The sequence below is a fragment of the Calliphora vicina genome, chromosome 2 (genome assembly GCF_958450345.1).
Source record: "Calliphora vicina chromosome 2, idCalVici1.1, whole genome shotgun sequence".
NCBI lineage: Eukaryota > Metazoa > Arthropoda > Insecta > Diptera > Calliphoridae > Calliphora > Calliphora vicina.
Genome location: NC_088781.1, coordinates 84,758,766 through 84,777,605, shown reverse-complemented (window position 1 = coordinate 84,777,605; position 18,840 = coordinate 84,758,766). Strand labels below are relative to the sequence as shown.

Genomic DNA, 18,840 nt, shown 5'->3' with positions numbered 1-18,840 from the left:
TTACTTTTCTACTTTTATAATTTTTACTTTTTTCTTTTCTACTTTTCTATTTTTTACATTTCTACTTTTTTGCTTTTCTACTTTTATAATTTTTACTTTTCTACTTTTTTATATTTCTACTTTTATAATTTTTTACATTTCTGCTTTTATAATTTTTTGCTTTTCAACTTTTTACTTTTTTTACATTTCTACTTTTATAATTTTTAGTTTTCTACTTTTTACTTTTATAATTTTTTACATTTCTACTTTTCTACTTTTTTACTTTTCTACTTTTTTACATTTCTACTTTTATAATTTTTTGCTTTTCTACTTTTTTACTTTTATAATTTTTTACTTTTCTACTTTTTTTTACATTTCTACTTTTATAATTTTTTGCTTCTCTACTTTTTTACTTTTTACTTTTTTACATTTCTACTTTTATAATTTTTTGCTTCTCTACTTTTTTTATTTTTCTACTTTTTACTTTTTTACATTTCTACTTTTATAATTTTTTGCTTTTCTAATTTTTTACATTTCTACTTTTATAATTTTTTACTTTTCTACTTTTTTTCTTTTCTACTTCTTACTTTTTTTACATTTCTACTTTCACAATTTTTTGCTTTTCTACTTTTTTTTACTTTTCTACTTCTACTTTAATAATTTTTACTTTTCTACTTTTTACATTTTTACTTTTATAATTTTTTACATTTCTACTTTTATAATTTTTTGCTTTTCTACTTTTTTACTTTTATAATTTTTTACTTTTCTACTTTTTTTACTTTTCTACTTTTATAATTTTTTGCTTTTCTACTTTTCTACTTTTTTACATTTCTACTTTTCTAATTTTTACTTTTTTACATTTCTAGTTTTATAATTTTTTGCTTTTCTACTTCTACTTTTATAATTTTTACTTTTCTACTTTTTTACATTTTTACTTTTATAATTTATACTTTTATAATTTTTTACTTTTCTACTTTTTTCACTTTTCTACTTTTTTACATTTCTACTTTTATAATTTTTTGCTTTTCTACTTTTTTTTTAATTTTCTACAAAAGGTAGTTCAAATCTCGGGCACCAAAATCTCTGTTCCGCAGTGTAATTTTTAATTCAAAATCATATAAAGATTTCAAAATACAAAAATATAAATTTTAATATTAAACTACCTCAAGAGCATTAATGATCGAAATAATAATAAGGATTCAAAAAGAATTTTCCAGAATTTTCAACACAACATATATTATAAAATTCTCCACTCAAACCTAACTTTGTCAAACAAATTTTAATCTCACATTTCTAACACAATATTTTAGATTCAAAAAGCTAATTAAGCAGATTTATCATTTTTAAAACATAAAATTAAATCAACAACAACTTTAACCACAACTTCAAAAATCCAATATTTTCAAAGTTTACATCAAGTCTACATAAAATAATATGGTCTACAAAATATTTCAAACTATAAATATTAAAAATTTCTACAATTACATAACAACTAATGAATAATATATTCAATTCAAGTTTAAAAATTTTCTACTTTTTTACATTTCTACTTTTATCATTTTTTACTTATCTACTTTTTACTTTTTTACATTTTTACTTTTATAATTTTTTACATTTCTACTTTTATAATATTTTGCTTTTCTACTTTTTACTTTTTTTACATTTCTACTTTTTTACTTTTTACATTTTTACTTTTATAATTTTTTACATTTCTACTTTATAATTTTTTACTTTTCTACTTTTTTACATTTCTACTTTTATAATTTTTTGCTTTTCTACTTTTTTTACTTTTCTACTTTTATAATTTTTACTTTTTTCTTTTCTACTTTTCTATTTTTTACATTTCTACTTTTTTGCTTTTCTACTTTTATAATTTTTACTTTTCTACTTTTTTACATTTCTACTTTTATAATTTTTACTTTTATAATTTTTTACATTTCTGCTTTTATAATTTTTTGCTTTTCAACTTTTTACTTTTTTTACATTTCTACTTTTATAATTTTTAGTTTTCTACTTTTTACTTTTATAATTTTTTACTTTTCTACTTTTTTACTTTTCTACTTTTTTACATTTCTACTTTTATAATTTTTTGCTTTTCTACTTTTCTACTTTTTTACTTTTATAATTTTTTACTTTTCTACTTTTTTTTACATTTCTACTTTTATAATTTTTTGCTTCTCTACTTTTTTACTTTTTTACATTTCTACTTTTATAATTTTTTGCTTCTCTACTTTTTTTATTTTTCTACTTTTTACTTTTTTACATTTCTACTTTTATAATTTTTTGCTTTTCTAATTCTACTTTTATAATTTTTTACATTTCTACTTTTATAATTTTTTACTTTTCTACTTTTTTTCTTTTCTACTTCTTACTTTTTTTACATTTCTACTTTCACAATTTTTTGCTTTTCTACTTTTTTTTACTTTTCTACTTCTACTTTTATAATTTTTACTTTTCTACTTTTTACATTTTTACTTTTATAATTTTTTACATTTCTACTTTTATAATTTTTTGCTTTTCTACTTTTTTACTTTTATAATTTTTTACTTTTCTACTTTTTTTACTTTTCTACTTTTATAATTTTTTGCTTTTCTACTTTTCTACTTTTTTACATTTCTACTTTTCTAATTTTTACTTTTTTACATTTCTAGTTTTATAATTTTTTGCTTTTCTACTTCTACTTTTATAATTTTTACTTTTCTACTTTTTTACATTTTTACTTTTATAATTTATACTTTTATAATTTTTTACTTTTCTACTTTTTTTACTTTTCTACTTTTTTACATTTCTACTTTTATAATTTTTTGCTTTTCTACTTTTTTTTTAATTTTCTACTTCTACTTTTATAATTTTTACTTTTTACATTTTTACTGTTATAATTTTTTACATTTCTACTTTTATAATTTTTTGCTTTTCTACTTTTTACTTTTTTTACATTTTTACTTTTATAATTTTTAGTTTTCTACTTTTTACTTTTTGCAATTTTACTTTTATAATTTTTTACATTTCTACTTTTATAATTTTTTACTTTTTACATTTCTACTTTTATAATTTTTTAGCTTTTCTACTTTTTTACTTTTCTACTTTTTTCTTTTCTACTTTTTTACTTTTTTACATTTCTACTTTTATAATTTTTTGCTTTTCTACTTTTTTTACTTTTCTACTTTTTTACATTTCTACTTTTATAATTTTTTGCTTTTCAACTTTTTTTTTACATTTCTACTTCTACTTTTATAATTTTTACATTTTTACTTTTATAATTTTTTACATTTCTACTTTTATAATTTTTTAATTTTCTACTTTTTTACATTTCTACTTTTATAATTTTTTGCTTTTCTACTTTTTTACTTTTATAATTTTTTACTTTTCTACTTTTATAATTTTTACTTTTTTCTTTTCTACTTTTTTACTTTTTTACATTTCTACTTTTATAATTTTTTGCTTTTCTACTTTTATAATTTTTACTTTTCTACTTTTTACATTTTGATTTTTATAATTTTTTACATTTCTACTTTTATAATTTTTTACTTTTTTACATTTCTACTTTTATAATTTTTTGCTTTTCTACTTTTTTTACTTTTGTACTTTTTTACATTTCTACTTTTATAATTTTTTGCTTTTCTACTTTTTTTACTTTTCTACTTCTACTTTTATAATTTTTAGTTTTCTACTTTTTTACTTTTATAATTTTTTACTTTTCTACCTTTTACTATTCTACTTTTTTACATTTCTACTTTCATAATTTTTTGCTTTTCTACTTTTTTACTTTTATAATTTTTTACTTTTATAATTTTTAGTTTTTTCTTTTATACTTTTTTACATTTCTACTTTCATAATTTTTTGCTTTTCTACTTTTTACTTTTTACATTTCTACTTTTATAATTTTTTACTTTTCTACTTTTTTACTTTTTTACATTTCTACTTTTATAATTTTTACTTTTCTACTTTTTTACATTTTTACTTTTATAATTTTTTACATTTCTACTTTTATAATTTTTTGCTTTTCTACTTTTATACATTTCAGAACACATTAATCATAATGAAATAATCCAGACACTTCGATTACATGAAAAATTAGGTTTTACATATAAATTTACATATAAAAACATGGGTTTTTATAATACATATTGCTTAACAATTTCTATATTACATATGTATGTACTTATTTGAATTGAAATAATTTTTTTATTTTAGAAAACTCGGTCAAGCCCGACCATATAATACCCTACACTAAGTAAATGACCAAAAAAATTGGGTAACATGACTTCCGTATATATAAAACTTATTTACAGAGGAATTTGTGTAGATACCTATAAAAATTAAACATTTATGATCGATAAAGTCCAATTTGTGTGGAGGCTAGGTAAAATAATGGACCGATTTCAGCCAGTTTCAATAGGATTCGTCATTGGGTGAAAAAAATGCATTTACCAAATTTTATAGAAATATCTTCAAAATTGCGACCTGTACTTTGCGCACAAGGTTTACATGGATAGCCAGCCAGCCATGAAAACTGAATTCAATAAATGAATCAACAACACAAAGAGGGTCAACAACCCAACTCTGTAAAAATGCATTGAAAATTCGTTATCAGATACTATGTTCAAGGTTAAATTCGAAGAAATTTTTATTTTATTTTAAATATTAATGTGTTTTAAATTACAACTTAATACCGGCACGCGACAAACAAAAAAACTATGCATTCTATGGGAAAATACATTTTGCTTACGCCACAATTTAACATTTTTATAAATTCATTTATTTTTTTGTTTTTAAATAATTTGGGATTGCAAAAAAATTATGAAATGAAAACTGAATCGCATAAGTGAAGTAACAACACAATGCGGGTCAATAACCAACATGGTGGAATGCATTAAAGATTCATATTTGAAAATAGTTCAAGGTTAAATACAACGGAAATGAAAAAATTTGTAAAAAAAAAATTAACAATTAATAATATTAAACAAAAAGTTAAAGAAAAAATTTTGTTTTTGCTTTTTTAAGTTTTTTTGGAGTTTGTTGGTGTAAATTATCGTAAAATAATAGATGACGCTTTTTTAAGCATAGACACTTTTTTAAGCATACTCCAACTTTAACCATTTATTTTTATACCATGGACATTATATTTTCCAAATACAAAAGTTAACATATTCAGAATCGACATTTGCTATTTTGATAAATGAAATGAAAAATTCATGTTCAGCATGCAAAAATTAGTAAGAAAACATGAATTGCAGGAAGAAATTATTCCAAAAAAATATTAGAAAAGTAAAAAATTATAAAAGTAGAAATGTAAAAAAGTAAAAAAGTAAAAAATTATAAAAGTAGAAATGTAAAAAATTATAAAAGTAAAAATGTAAGAAGTAGAAAAGTAAAAATTATAAAAGTAGAAATGTAAAAAATTATAAAAGTAAAAATTTAAAAAAGTAAAAAGTAAAAAATTATAATAGTAGAAATGTAAAAAAAGTAGAAAAGTAAACAAAAAAAGTAGAAAAGCAAAAAATTATAAAAGTAGAAATGTAAAAAAGTAGAAAAGAAAAAGAAAAAAGTAAAAATTATAAAAGTAGAAAAGTAAAAAATTATAAAGTAGAAATGTAAAAAATTATAAAAATCAAAATGTAAAAAGTAGAAAAGTAAAAATTATAAAAGTAGAAAAGCAAAAAATTATAAAAGTAGAAATGTAAAAAAGTAGAAAAGAAAAAAGTAAAAATTATAAAAGTAGAAAAGTAAAAAATTATAAAAGTAAAAAAGTAGAAAAGCAAAAAATTATAAAAGTAGAAATGTAAAAAAGTAGAAAAGTAAAAAAAGTAGAAAAGCAAAAAATTATAAAAGTAGAAATATAAAAAATTCTAAAAGTAAAAATGTAAAAAATTATAAAAGTAGAAATGTAAAAAAAGTAAAAAGTAGAAAAGTAAAAAAAAGTAGAAAAGCAAAAAATTATAAAAGTAAAAATGTAAAAAAGTAGAAAAGTAAAAATTATAAAAGTAGAAGTAGAAAAGTAAAAAAAAGTAGAAAAGCAAAAAATTATAAAAGTAGAAATGTAAGAAAGTAGAAAAGAAAAAAGTAAAAATTATAAAAGTAAAACATTATAAAAGTAAAAAAGTAGAAAAGCAAAAAATTATAAAAGTAGAAATGTAAAAAAGTAGAAAAATAAAAAAGTAGAAAAGTAAAAAATTATAAAAGTAGAAATGTAAAAACTTATAAAAGTAAAAATGTAAAAAGTAGAAAAGTAAAAAAATATAAAAGTAGAAATGTAAAAAAGTAAAAGTAGAAAAGCAAAAAATTATAAAAGTACAAATGTAAAAAATTATAAAAGTAGAAATGTAAAAAAGTAAAAAATTATAAAAGTAGAAATGTAAAAAATTATAAAAATCAAAATGTAAAAAGTAGAAAAGTAAAAATTATAAAAGAAGAAAAGCAAAAAATTATAAAAGTAGAAATGTAAAAAAGTAGAAAAGAAAAAAGTAAAAATTATAAAAGTAGAAAAGTAAAAAATTATAAAAGTAAAAAAGTAGAAAAGCAAAAAATTATAAAAGTAGAAATGTAAAAAAGTAGAAAATTAAAAAATTATAAAAGTAGAAATGTAAAAAATTATAAAAGTAAAAATGTAAAAAAGTAAAAAGTAAAAATTATAAAAGTAGAAGTAGAAATGTAAAAAAAAAGTTGAAAAGCAAAAAATTATAAAAGTAGAAATGTAAAAAAGTAAAAAAAGTAGAAAAGCAAAAAATTATAAAAGTAGAAATGTAAAAAAGTAGAAAAGTAAAAAAGTAGAAAAGTAAAAATTATAAAAGTAGAAATGTAAAAAAGTAGAAAAGCAAAAAATTATAAAAGTAGAAATGTAAAAAATTATAAAAGTTAAAAAGTAGAAAAAAGTAAAAAATTATAATAGTAGAAATGTAAAAAAAGTAAAAAGTAGAAAAGTAAACAAAAAAAGTAGAAAAGCAAAAAATTATAAAAGTAGAAAAGTAAAAAAGTAGAAAAGAAAAAAGTAAAAATTATAAAAGTAGAAAAGTAAAAAATTATAAAAGTAAAAAAGTAGAAAAGTAAAAATTATAAAAGTAGAAATGTAAAAAAAGTAAAAAAGTAGAAAAGCAAAAAATTATAAAAGTAGAAATGTAAAAAATTATAAAAGTAAAAATGTAAAAAATTATAAAAGTAGAAATGTAAAAATGTAAAAATGTTAAAAAGTAGAAAAGTAAAAAAAAGTAGAAAAGCAAAAAATTATAAAAGTAGAAATGTAAAAAAGTAGAAAAGCAAAAAATTATAAAAGTAGAAATATAAAAAATTCTAAAAGTAAAAATGTAAAAAATTATAAAAGTAGAAATGTAAAAAAAGTAAAAAGTAGAAAAGTAAAAAAAAGTAGAAAAGCAAAAAATTATAAAAGTAAAAAAGTAGAAAAGTAAAAATTATAAAAGTAGAAGTAGAAAAGTAAAAAAAAGTAGAAAAGCAAAAAATTATAAAAGTAGAAATGTAAGAAAGTAGAAAAGAAAAAAGTAAAAATTATAAAAGTAAAACATTATAAAAGTAAAAAAGTAGAAAAGCAAAAAATTATAAAAGTAGAAATGTAAAAAGTAGAAAAATAAAAAAGTAGAAAAGTAAAAAATTATAAAAGTAGAAATGTAAAAACTTATAAAAGTAAAAATGTAAAAAGTAGAAAAGTAAAAAAATATAAAAGTAGAAATGTAAAAAATTATAAAAGTAGAAATGTAAAAAATTATAAAAATCAAAATGTAAAAAGTAGAAAAGTAAAAATTATAAAAGTAGAAAAGCAAAAAATTATAAAAGTAGAAATGTAAAAAAGTAGAAAAGAAAAAAGTAAAAATTATAAAAGTAGAAAAGTAAAAAATTATAAAAGTAAAAAAGTAGAAAAGCAAAAAATTATAAAAGTAGAAATGTAAAAAAGTAGAAAATTAAAAAATTATAAAAGTAGAAATGTAAAAAATTATAAAAGTAAAAATGTAAAAAAGTAAAAAGTAAAAATTATAAAAGTAGAAGTAGAAATGTAAAAAAAAAGTTGAAAAGCTAAAAATTATAAAAGTAGAAATGTAAAAAAGTAAAAAAAGTAGAAAAGCAAAAAATTATAAAAGTAGAAATGTAAAAAAGTAGAAAAGTAAAAAAGTAGAAAAGAAAAAAGTAGAAAAGTAAAAAAGTAGAAAAGCTAAAAAATTATAAAAGTAGAAATGTAAAAAGTAAAAAATTATAAAAGTAGAAATGTAAAAAATTATAAAAGTAAAAAGTAGAAAACTAAAAATTATAAAAGTAGAAATGTAAAAAAAGTAAAAAATAGAAAAGCAAAAAATTATAAAAGTAGAAATGTAAAAAATTATAACAGTAAAAATGTAAAAATTATAAAAGTAGTAGTAGAAAATTAAAAAAAGTAGAAAAGCAAAAAATTATAAAAGTAGAAATGTAAAAAAGTAGAAAAGTAAAAAAAGTAGAAAAGTAAAAAATTATAAAAGTAGAAATTATAAAAGTAAAAAAGTAGAAAAGTAAAAATTATAAAAGTAGAAGTAGAAAAGCAAAAAATTATAAAAGTAGAAATGTAAAAAAGTAAAAATTAGAAAAGTAGAAATGTAAAAAAGTAGAAAAGTAGAAAAGCAAAAAATTATAAAAGTAGAAAAGTAAAAAAGTAGAAAAGCAAAAAATTATAAAAGTAGAAATGTAAAAAATTATAAAAGTAAAAATGTAAAAATGTAAAAAGTAGAAAAGTAAAAATTATAAAAGTAGAAGTAGAAAAGTAAAAAAAAAGTAGAAAAGCAAAAAATTGTGAAAGTAGAAATGTAAAAAAAGTAAAAAGTAGAAAAGAAAAAAAGTAAAAAATTATAAAAGTAGAAATGTAAAAAATTATAAAAGTAGAAGTAGAAAAGCAAAAAATTATAAAAGTAGAAATGTAAAAAAGTAAAAAGTAGAAAAATAAAAAAAGTAGAGAAGCAAAAAATTATAAAAGTAGAAATGTAAAAAAGTAGAGAAGCAAAAAATTATAAAAGTAGAAATGTAAAAAAAAGTAGAAAAGTTAAAAAATTATAAAAGTAAAAAAGTAGAAAAGCAAAAAATTATAAAAGTAGAAATGTAAAAAAGTAGAAAAGTAAAAAGTAGAAAACTAAAAATTATAAAAGTAGAAATGTAAAAAAAGTAAAAAGTAGAAAAGCAAAAAATTATAAAAGCAGAAATGTAAAAAATTATAAAAGTAAAAAGTAGAAAAGTAAAAATTATAAAAGTAGAAAAGTAGAAATGTAAAAAATAGAAAAGTAGAAAAGAAAAAAGTAAAAATTATAAAAGTAGAAAAGTAAAAAAAGTAGAAAAGCAAAAAATTATAAAAGTAGAAATGTAAAAAAGTAGAAAAGTAAAAAATTATAAAGTAGAAATGTAAAAAATTATAAAAGTAAAAATGTAAAAAGTAGAAAAGTAAAAAATTATAAAAGTAGAAATGTAAAAAAGTAGAAAAGCAAAAAATTATAAAAGTAGAAATGTAAAAAATTATAAAAGTAAAAATGTAAAAAAGTAAAAAGTAGATAAGTAAAAAATTATAAAAGTAGAAATGTAAAAAAGTAGAAAATTTTTAAACTTGAATTGAATATATTATTCATTAGTTGTTATGTAATTGTAGAAATTTTTAATATTTATAGTTTGAAATATTTTGTAGACCATATTATTTTATGTAGACTTGATGTAAACTTTGAAAATATTGGATTTTTGAAGTTGTGGTTAAAGTTGTTGTTGATTTAATTTTATGTTTTAAAAATGATAAATCTGCTTAATTAGCTTTTTGAATCTAAAATATTGTGTTAGAAATGTAGATTCAAATTTGTTTGACAAAGTTAGGTTTGAGTGGAGAATTTTATATATGTTGTGTTGAAAATTCTGGAAAATTCTTTTTGAATCCTTATTATTATTTCGATCATTAATGCTCTTGAGGTAGTTTAATATTAAAATTTATATTTTTGTATTTTGAAATCTTTATATGATTTTGAATTAAAAATTATTAATCTATTTTTAATATTCTTCATTTCATTAATTGATAATTTTATTTACTTTATAGGGGATTTCATTGATTGTTAAAATTATGTTTTAGTGGAGTTATAATAAGTGGAGACTTGTAATTATTTTTAATGAGCCCTTGTTATACATCTAGTATTGTTGTTTAGGGTTTAAAAAGTAATTTCAATAACCAGAATTTTATTAAGTTATTATTATATAGTTGAGATGACTCGACAGGCTATTTGGTAATGAGCTAATCTATCAATTAGGAGGTTGAAAGTTCAATTCCCAAATAAAGACTGAAAACTAAGTTTGAATATAATTTATTATTGATTTGTAGCAGTTAAATAATTGGTAATTGTTTCTTAAATTTTGGATGAAATTTGGATTAAAATATTTATTTTGTGAATTTATTTTTATATCTGAGACCTTGTTCTGAAATTAAAATGTTTGAAATTTGTAAAACTGGTGTAGGGATTTATTTTATATTGTTTTAAGTAGGTAATTCATATTTTCAAAATTTGGTTAAAGTAAAGACTTTTATTAACATTTTATTTTCGTTTTAAAGTTATATTTAGTGGAGACTTGTGAATTAAAGGCTTAGTGAGATCTGTTATAGTTATTTAAATTTTTATTTGAATAAAGAGATTTTTATATTTGCTTCTATGAAAATTGTTTAGATTTTATGTTATACTGAGGAGATTTTTAATTTTTGTGGTTATATTTGCCATTATGATGTACAATTTAAGTGGCGTATTCTTTAAAATTCTATTTTCATTTTGTAATTTCAAATTGAGAAGAATGTTAATTTACGTTCGTTGTGTAAATATTGAGCCATATACTAATTTTAAAAGTATTCTAGATATGAATATGTTAAATGTGAATAAAAACAAAAAAAATTGTATACCCTAATGTAGACTAATAAAAAGAAAATAAACCCACCTATTAAAACTGCATTAAAAGCCTCTACACAATAGTACAACAAAACTAATGAAATAAAAAAACAAAATCAATTCCACACAATACAACACACAAAGCATTTTTATACATTACTTAAATTACCTGAAGCAAGAAAACAAAAATTTACAAATTGTCGCTGCCTTTTTCTCTGCCAACAATTCCTCGTCATCAAATTTTCGCTGCCAAAAATTCCTCATAACAATTTTTCAATATTCCTCTTCTCTGCCAAAAATTCCTCATAACAATTTTTCAATATTCCTCTTCACTGCCAGTTTAGAGGAAAAAAATTCCTCTAAATCACGCCAGAAACCCCATATTTATACTACTATTTCTTCTGAAATTGAGACGGCAATCAAAACTCCGCTACCTTCCTTTCCAACACTATCGCGTCTATTATTTCGGTACTAGCTTGAACCGGTGCGCTTCGCTACCCCTGTCGTAGTAAAATAAAAAATATATAGCCTATTGACACTTCCCAGTAAGGATCTATCTACGTTCCAAATTTCAATAAAATCGGTTCAGCCGTTTAGGCGTGATGCTCAAACAAACAAACTTACAAAGACATTTATATATTTATATAGATTGTGGATCCTCTTCTTCTGATGTTATGCTCAATGTCAAAGCTTTGAAGATAAAATTACTTTAATTTTGTATTCATGCCACGAACATTCTGATAACCGATAGGGAAAATGTTTACATAGAGACTTGAATTTTTGGCTTCCGAGGTCAGGTGTTAACTTTAATATGAGTATTTAAAATTAAAAATTGGCGGAAAAATAAAAAAAGACTTTTGGCCGCTATTTCAAAATTAGCAACACTGTGCTAATTAAGGCCGAATGAGGTGGCACAATTTCTCCAGCTCCCAGTACCACCTCATGACACCACTAATAATTAATATATCACAATTGAATTTATTTTCTGGAAAGAACTTCCAACAACAGCGGAACTGTTACAAGAACAACCATATAGTTACATTATAGCCAATATAACAATGATACTGTATATTCTGAAGTGTTAAGAAAAATTTACCCTCAAAATTTTATAAAAATTAAAAAACAAAAAAAATTTGGTCTGATTCTTACCATTTTCAACACAAATTTTTCTTTTATAATAGGCAAAATTTCAAAGTATTATCTGTAATATATTTAAAAAAAAATGCCAAAAGGTTTTGAAAAATATAAAATTTTATGGAGGTTGTCGTTCATTTTGGTCCATAACTCTAGTTCTATTTGACAGATTTTGCCAACATTTTTGATCAACAAAGAATATTTGAGGAAAATTTTATCCCCCTAAGTTGGGTGTAAAAACATATGAAATGATTATTAAATCTTTAATTGTGCGTTTTCTATCGTACAACTTTTAATCTTTATATACCTGTTATCACTTAGATGATTTTTGGTCATTAATTCCAAAAATAGGATACATATCCGGTAAGAAGCTTCATAATTTGTAGTTGTTAATTGGTTCCATGTAGATAAATTAAAATGACACCTAAAAATGTAAAATTTTTTTGTTTTTAATTATTGAAGAAAATGAAAATAAATATTATAAAAGTTAACACATCAACCAACATGATTTAGGGCAACATTGCAAAATGATGAGAATGAAGTTTATTCATCCGTTCCTATTAATTTAAGTTAGAATAAGCATTTTTATTAATTAAAATTAAGTAAGGAGTGAGATCGAAAAATTCTTAACATACATATATGTTTATAAAAAAGAAACCACTAAACTTACAGCTTTAATTTTTTTTTTATTTGATTGAAATTATTATTACAATTTACAAAAAAAATTATTTTTATAGTTTTAATCACTAGTGATGAAATTTTGAACCTTTTTCGGAAACCCTTCCATTAACGTTTTTATAGTGCTTTCTGTCACTTTGCTCGAACATGTAGTCCATCTCCGTTTAAAATCTACCACACTTTTGGACACCTTTTTTGTACTCTTCAATTCTCTTTTAACAAGAGCCCAATATCTCTCCACTGGCCTTAGCTCCGGGCAGTTTGGAGGATTTGCCTCTCTTGGTACAAATACCACATTATTGTTCTTGTACCACTCAAGGGCTTGTTTGCCATAGTGACAGGATGCCAAGTCAGGCCAAAAATAAGTGGACACATTATGAAGTCTTATGAATGGAAGCAGCCTTTTTTGTAAACATTCCTTGATGTAAATTTCGGTATTTATAGAGCCCGTTGTAACAAATGAGTGGCTTCTTTTGCCGCAACTGCATATTGCTTGCCATACCAAGAACTTTCTGGGAAATTTTGTCTGCTTTTGGGTCCTAAACTTTTCTTCAACATTCCCTCGAGCATCAGCAACATAAAATTTTTGACCTGGAAGTTGCGAAAAATCTGCCAGAACATACGTTTCGTCATCCATTATGCAGCAAGAATATTTTTTTATAAAACTTGACTTCAATTTCCGTGCTCTGTTTTTGGCCTCTAAATTTTTAGTAGCGTTCCTGTCAGGAACTTTTTGAGCCTTGTATGTTTTTAAACCTGCATTAGCTTTAACTTTTCGTACCAAATAGTCCGAGCACTGAGCTAACCGGGCTGCTTTCCTACCGGATGTGTTGGGAGCTCTTTTGAAAATGCGTTCTATTTTTTTGGCTTTAGAAACATCATGTGGACCATTCCTTCTACCTGAACCAGGTTTTCTATCAACTGACAAGTTCTCCCGGTACTGTTTAATAACATTGGAAACAGTTTGACGGCAGACCTTTGTATGCTTGGCCAACTTTTTGTAAGACCAAGTTGGGTTTTGTTGAAAATATTTAATAATTTCAGTACGCACTTTTTTCTGGTCACTCATTTTAATCAGATTAACAAAAAAATTAATATAATTGACATTACACATAATAACTGACATGTTTTTCAAAGGTAACTTGATCAAAAAAAATTCAAATAATACTTGGGTTAAAAAATGTAATGAAAAACGTGTGTTAAGAATTTTTCGATCTCACTCCTTATCTTGTAGAATTGTTAATTGAATTTTCCAAAAATCAGTTTAGTTTATTTTTACTAAAAAAAAATAACACTGTGCTCGAATTTGACACTTTTTTCTGTCAAGCGGGGCCCCCGGTTGAGTACACTGATTAACCTAATTGAGTAAACTGAATCCAGTGCTGCTAACCGTTTTTAGGTTAGCTCTTGTTTTCGAGATATACCGTTATTTCGAAAATGGCGGAGGTTGCACTACACAGAAAAAAATTCATAGTTGGAATGATTTTTTTTTTAATAAATATTGTTACGAAAGTGTACTTGATTTCAAATATAACGGATTTAACGACTGGTTTAAAGTTGCATAATGTTCCTCAATTGTTATTAATATATCTGTGGGTATAATTAACTTAGCTGTGGAACATAAAACATTGAATAAAAGCTAGACTACTGGAGTGCAGATGGCAGAGGTTGTAGTAGTTAGTTAGTTCATAATAGACGCTGCACAGTGGTATGAAAAAAAAGATGGAAATAAATCTGTAACTTCTAAACCAATTTGAATGAAATTTCACATGAAACCACCCTACTCCAGATTTTTGATGACCGCGTTTCCAAATATTTCCCGATTTTCTCCACTTTTTTTTATAGGATTAATCACATATGTATATATCAAATAAAGAAAGAATTGGTTAAAAATCATGAGTCCAAAGTTACATGCATTTGAATTTAAAAAAATAAAAAAGTCGATTTTTCGTTATTTTTTGGGGAAAAAGTACTTTTATTCTTTTTAAGTTATCTAAAAAATTTCTAAGAGGATGTATAATGAATTTCTACTTTTTGCAAAGCTAAATTTACATCAAATATTTTAAATGAAAAAAAAATTATAATTTTTGATACCGAGGGGACCAGGTCCATTCAAAAAATGTTTATTTTTTATGTAAAATTCCATCGCATAGTCGATATCAAATTATAATAATCTATTTTAAATGGCCCAATATGTTCTTAATTATTTTGTGAAGGGTTCCGATAACCCCGCCCCTAGTATGGATATTATAGCCAAAAAACGAAAAAATTCCATTTTTGGAATTTTTCAATACTTTTTTGGGAATTGCGGGATTCCTGATTACAAATTTCAAAATTTGTTTTCATTTTTTCCATTTTCAATAAAAAAATCTATATAAGTGTAAAATTTCATTACAAAATATTCATAAATAAAAATTTTATTTTAATTTGAAAAATTTTTATCTATGCCAAAACTCATTCAAAAGCATTTTTTGTCATCTTTTTCAAAAAAGTATTCCATGAATTTTTTAATTGTCAAAAGTTATATATATTAGTGGAAAGTAGACAAAATCTTCTATCCATTGATATATAACATGTCTACAATATGTTTTTTACGTGGCAAATAAATTAGGAAAAACTTAACAACTCGCTGAGAATTAACCTAGCACTGTTATTTACATTCATAAAAATGTTGTTTGTAGGCAACATACTTTTTTATGAATTTCTATGTTAGGTAAATTATCTGCGAGTTGCTAAGTTTTCCCTAATTTATTTGCCACGTAAAAAATTAAAAAAAAACATGTTATATATCAATGGATAGAGAATTTTGTCTACTTTTCAAAAATTGTTATAGTATTTGACAATTAAAAAATTCATGGAATACTTTTTTGAAAAATATAACAAAAAATGCATTTTATTGAGTTTTTGCATAGATACAAATTTTTCAAATTGAAATTAAATTTTTATCAATATAAATAAAAATCAAATGTCGTTCGTTGGTAATTGCATCAGTTGAGAACGGATGGACCGATTTCGACAATTTTTTTGTCAAATGTTCGTCATAGTCCAACTAAGGTTTTTACAGAAAGAAAAATTTACCATGCCTACTTTTACGCCCACTTTTTCGATTAATCTAAAATTAGAAAACGGCTGCACCGATATGGTTAAACATTTTTTTTAAATGTTCGTAATAATCCAATTTAAGTTTTTACAAAAACAAAAATTGACGACATATGATATATCTAAAATCACAGAACGCATGGACGGATTTGTATAATTTTTTGTTTAAATGTTCGCAATAGCGCACAAAAGTGTTTTATAGAAAGAAAAATTGTCCACGTCCACTTATCAAATACATCTGCAAGTATGTAACCAAAGGCAATGACTTGGCTGAGTTAGTGCGGAGAATTCCAACGATGAAGTCAATCAACTTCAAATGGGCCGCTATGTTAGCAGTAAAGAAGCAATTTTACGCATTTGCCATTCATGAAAGACATCCAACTGTTGTTCATTTAGCCGTACATCTGGAAAATGGCCAAAAAGTGTACTTTGCTGAGGAGAATTTATTACAGCGAGTTGATCGAACGCCATCTACAACATTGACTAGATGTTTAGAAATGTGCACGAACGAGATCTGAAAAAAAAAGTGGAAATAAATCTGTAACTTCTAAACGAATAGCCCGATTTTAATAAAATTTCCCATGGCTATAGAGGAGGTGTCGATAAGTTTATGTTTTGAATTTGGGCTTAAACAACCAAGGGGGGCCAAGCCACAATGCCCCAAATTGGGGCACCTCGGGTATATCAAAAATTAAAAATGATGCCAAATTTTTGTTTGCGATCCGATTTGAATTATCTCTTATAGTTTACGAGTTATTCGCATTTGAAAAGTAAAATTTTATTTTTTTTGCCTACCTTGGTCTGCCATTTTGCTAATAACGGATCCAATTTTTTCCCGATTTTCTTGAAGTATCTTTTTTTGAATTAACAACAAATTTATTAATAATTAAAATATTTTTTCGCAATTTTTTTTTCGAAAAAAGTACCTAAATTAATTTTGAATTATACAGAAAATGAGAAAAAAATAAATAATGTGTTTATATTTTTCTGAAAGATAACATTTCGGGAAATATTATAAAAGCAAAATAATATCAAAATTCGTATTATTGCGTGGTCCAGAGCCTTCCGAAGTAGACCTATTTTGTATGTAAATTTCAACTTTAGACAACATATTCTAAAATCGCATAGCTGCTTTCAAAAAATTAAGACCAGTTTTGTATGTCCCAATCTGTTCTTCAATATCATGCAAAGGGATTTCATAGCCCCGAGCTTGGTACCTTCAATAGATCCAAAAATCAAAAAAATCCCAATTTTGGGATTTTTGAAAAGTTTTTTGGGAATTGTGGGATTCTCAATAACAAATCTAAATCCAAATTTTCACTTTTGCATTCCGACAAAAAATGTTTATATAATTGTAAAATTTAATTAAAAAATATTCATAAACCAAAAAGTTATAGCAGTTTAAAAATTTAAATTTTCAACAAAAAATAAAAAAAAGAAAATTTATCTTTTTTTTGCAAAAACTCTTCTATGAAGTTTTTAATTTTCAATATATTTAAACTTTTTTGAAAAGAAGATGCAATTTCCAAAATATTGATGAATAATATGTCTACCTTATTTTGTCCACGTGTCACAGTAATGAACGAATGATTAACATGTCTAGTGAAATTTCATCACCAAGTTATTTTCTTCCAAAACAACTTCAATGTTAGGTACTTATATAATACATAAATACAAACATTAAGCGATTGCAACTCTTTTTTAACAATGAATCCCAGGTATAATATGAAATACCTGGGATATCCCTAAAACATATTTCATACATAATACTATTTTTTACTACAGGAAATAGAACAGGTAAATTTCCAAATATACCTTCACCTATATACACGTTGACTACAGGTAACCTATTATATGAAACTCATGAAGAATAATTAATATATAATCATACTCAATCCACAATTGACATTAGTTATAATTAGCTAAAAATGACGATCACATTAAAAAAAACCTTGTCCTCCATTTTACTTAAACATAAAACTGATCAATTTCAAGATAAAGTCAACCTCTATTGAAATTTATCGAAAGTACGCATAATAATAAAGTGGATAAAACGGAATTATGTAAAATCGAAAAGTTTGTTAAATCCTTTGACATAAAATGGAAAACCGTAAAATTTTCTGCTACGGAATTTGAATCCAAATATTGTGATTGGTTGGATGAAAATATAGAATTTTATGTGTCCACGTCTGCCTTTGGTGCTCCCCGTAAGGAATACATGGAATTGTGCCCAAAATCCAAGAAAAAGCGGTTATCGGATTCACTATCAACCCTGTCTACTGAGGAAGTTTCGGATACATTTAAGGCTATGTTAAAGCAAGCAAGAACAGCCTTTGGAAGCTGTTAAAATCGCTGATATTCTTCCGAATGCATCGCCTAGACGATTAAAACGAATTGTTAAGAGCATACCTACACCATCATCTAATACTGCTTTTACCGAAGAAGAGGCTATTGCGCTTATGTTGCAGCTGGGACTAAGCCGTGATAATTATATAACTTTAAGAAAGGCATTGTTGGGAAAAGGAGTTGAAGTGTTACCATCATATGGCTCAATTCAGGAAAAGAAAAAGAGTATTATATCATCACCTATTGAAGTTACTGATTGGAAAGCTAGAATTGGACTCTCCACTCTACTCGAAAATACAGCATTAAGGATTGCTTGCGACTTTTCTACAGAACAGCTAAACAAAATAAATACTTATGATCTGCAACTAATCTGTAAGTGGGGATGTGATGGCTTATCATCACTTTCGGAATATAAGCAAACTACATCGAGTCAAACATCATCAGAGTATAAAAGTGTATTTATGTCATCATTGGTTCCATTAAGAATTCGGAAGTATGCTGCCAGTGATGCTCCATCAACTAGTTTTGAGGATATATGGATTAATTCAACTCCTGGATCGAAAGCCTTTTGTAGGCCAATATGTTTCGAATATACAAAAGATACAAACATTACGACACAAGATTTGATCAACTTAATTGAATCTGGAATTAAAGACTTGGTACCGGTTACAATCCAAATAGCTCAATATTCATTCAACGTTTCTTTTAATATGAAACTAACGATGATCGATTT

The 18,840-nt window shown here is 23.2% G+C and overlaps 1 protein-coding gene across 1 annotated transcript in view; it reads right to left on the bottom strand.

The window, feature by feature from the left end:
* Positions 1-18,840, bottom strand: part of LOC135950621 (calcineurin-binding protein cabin-1-like) — a 355,739-nt gene that overhangs the window by 196,332 nt on the left and 140,567 nt on the right. The window contains exon 7 of the mRNA XM_065500153.1: positions 12,292-12,408. Coding sequence (XP_065356225.1) covers positions 12,292-12,408 — 117 coding nt within the window. The remainder of the gene's footprint in view (positions 1-12,291; positions 12,409-18,840) is intronic.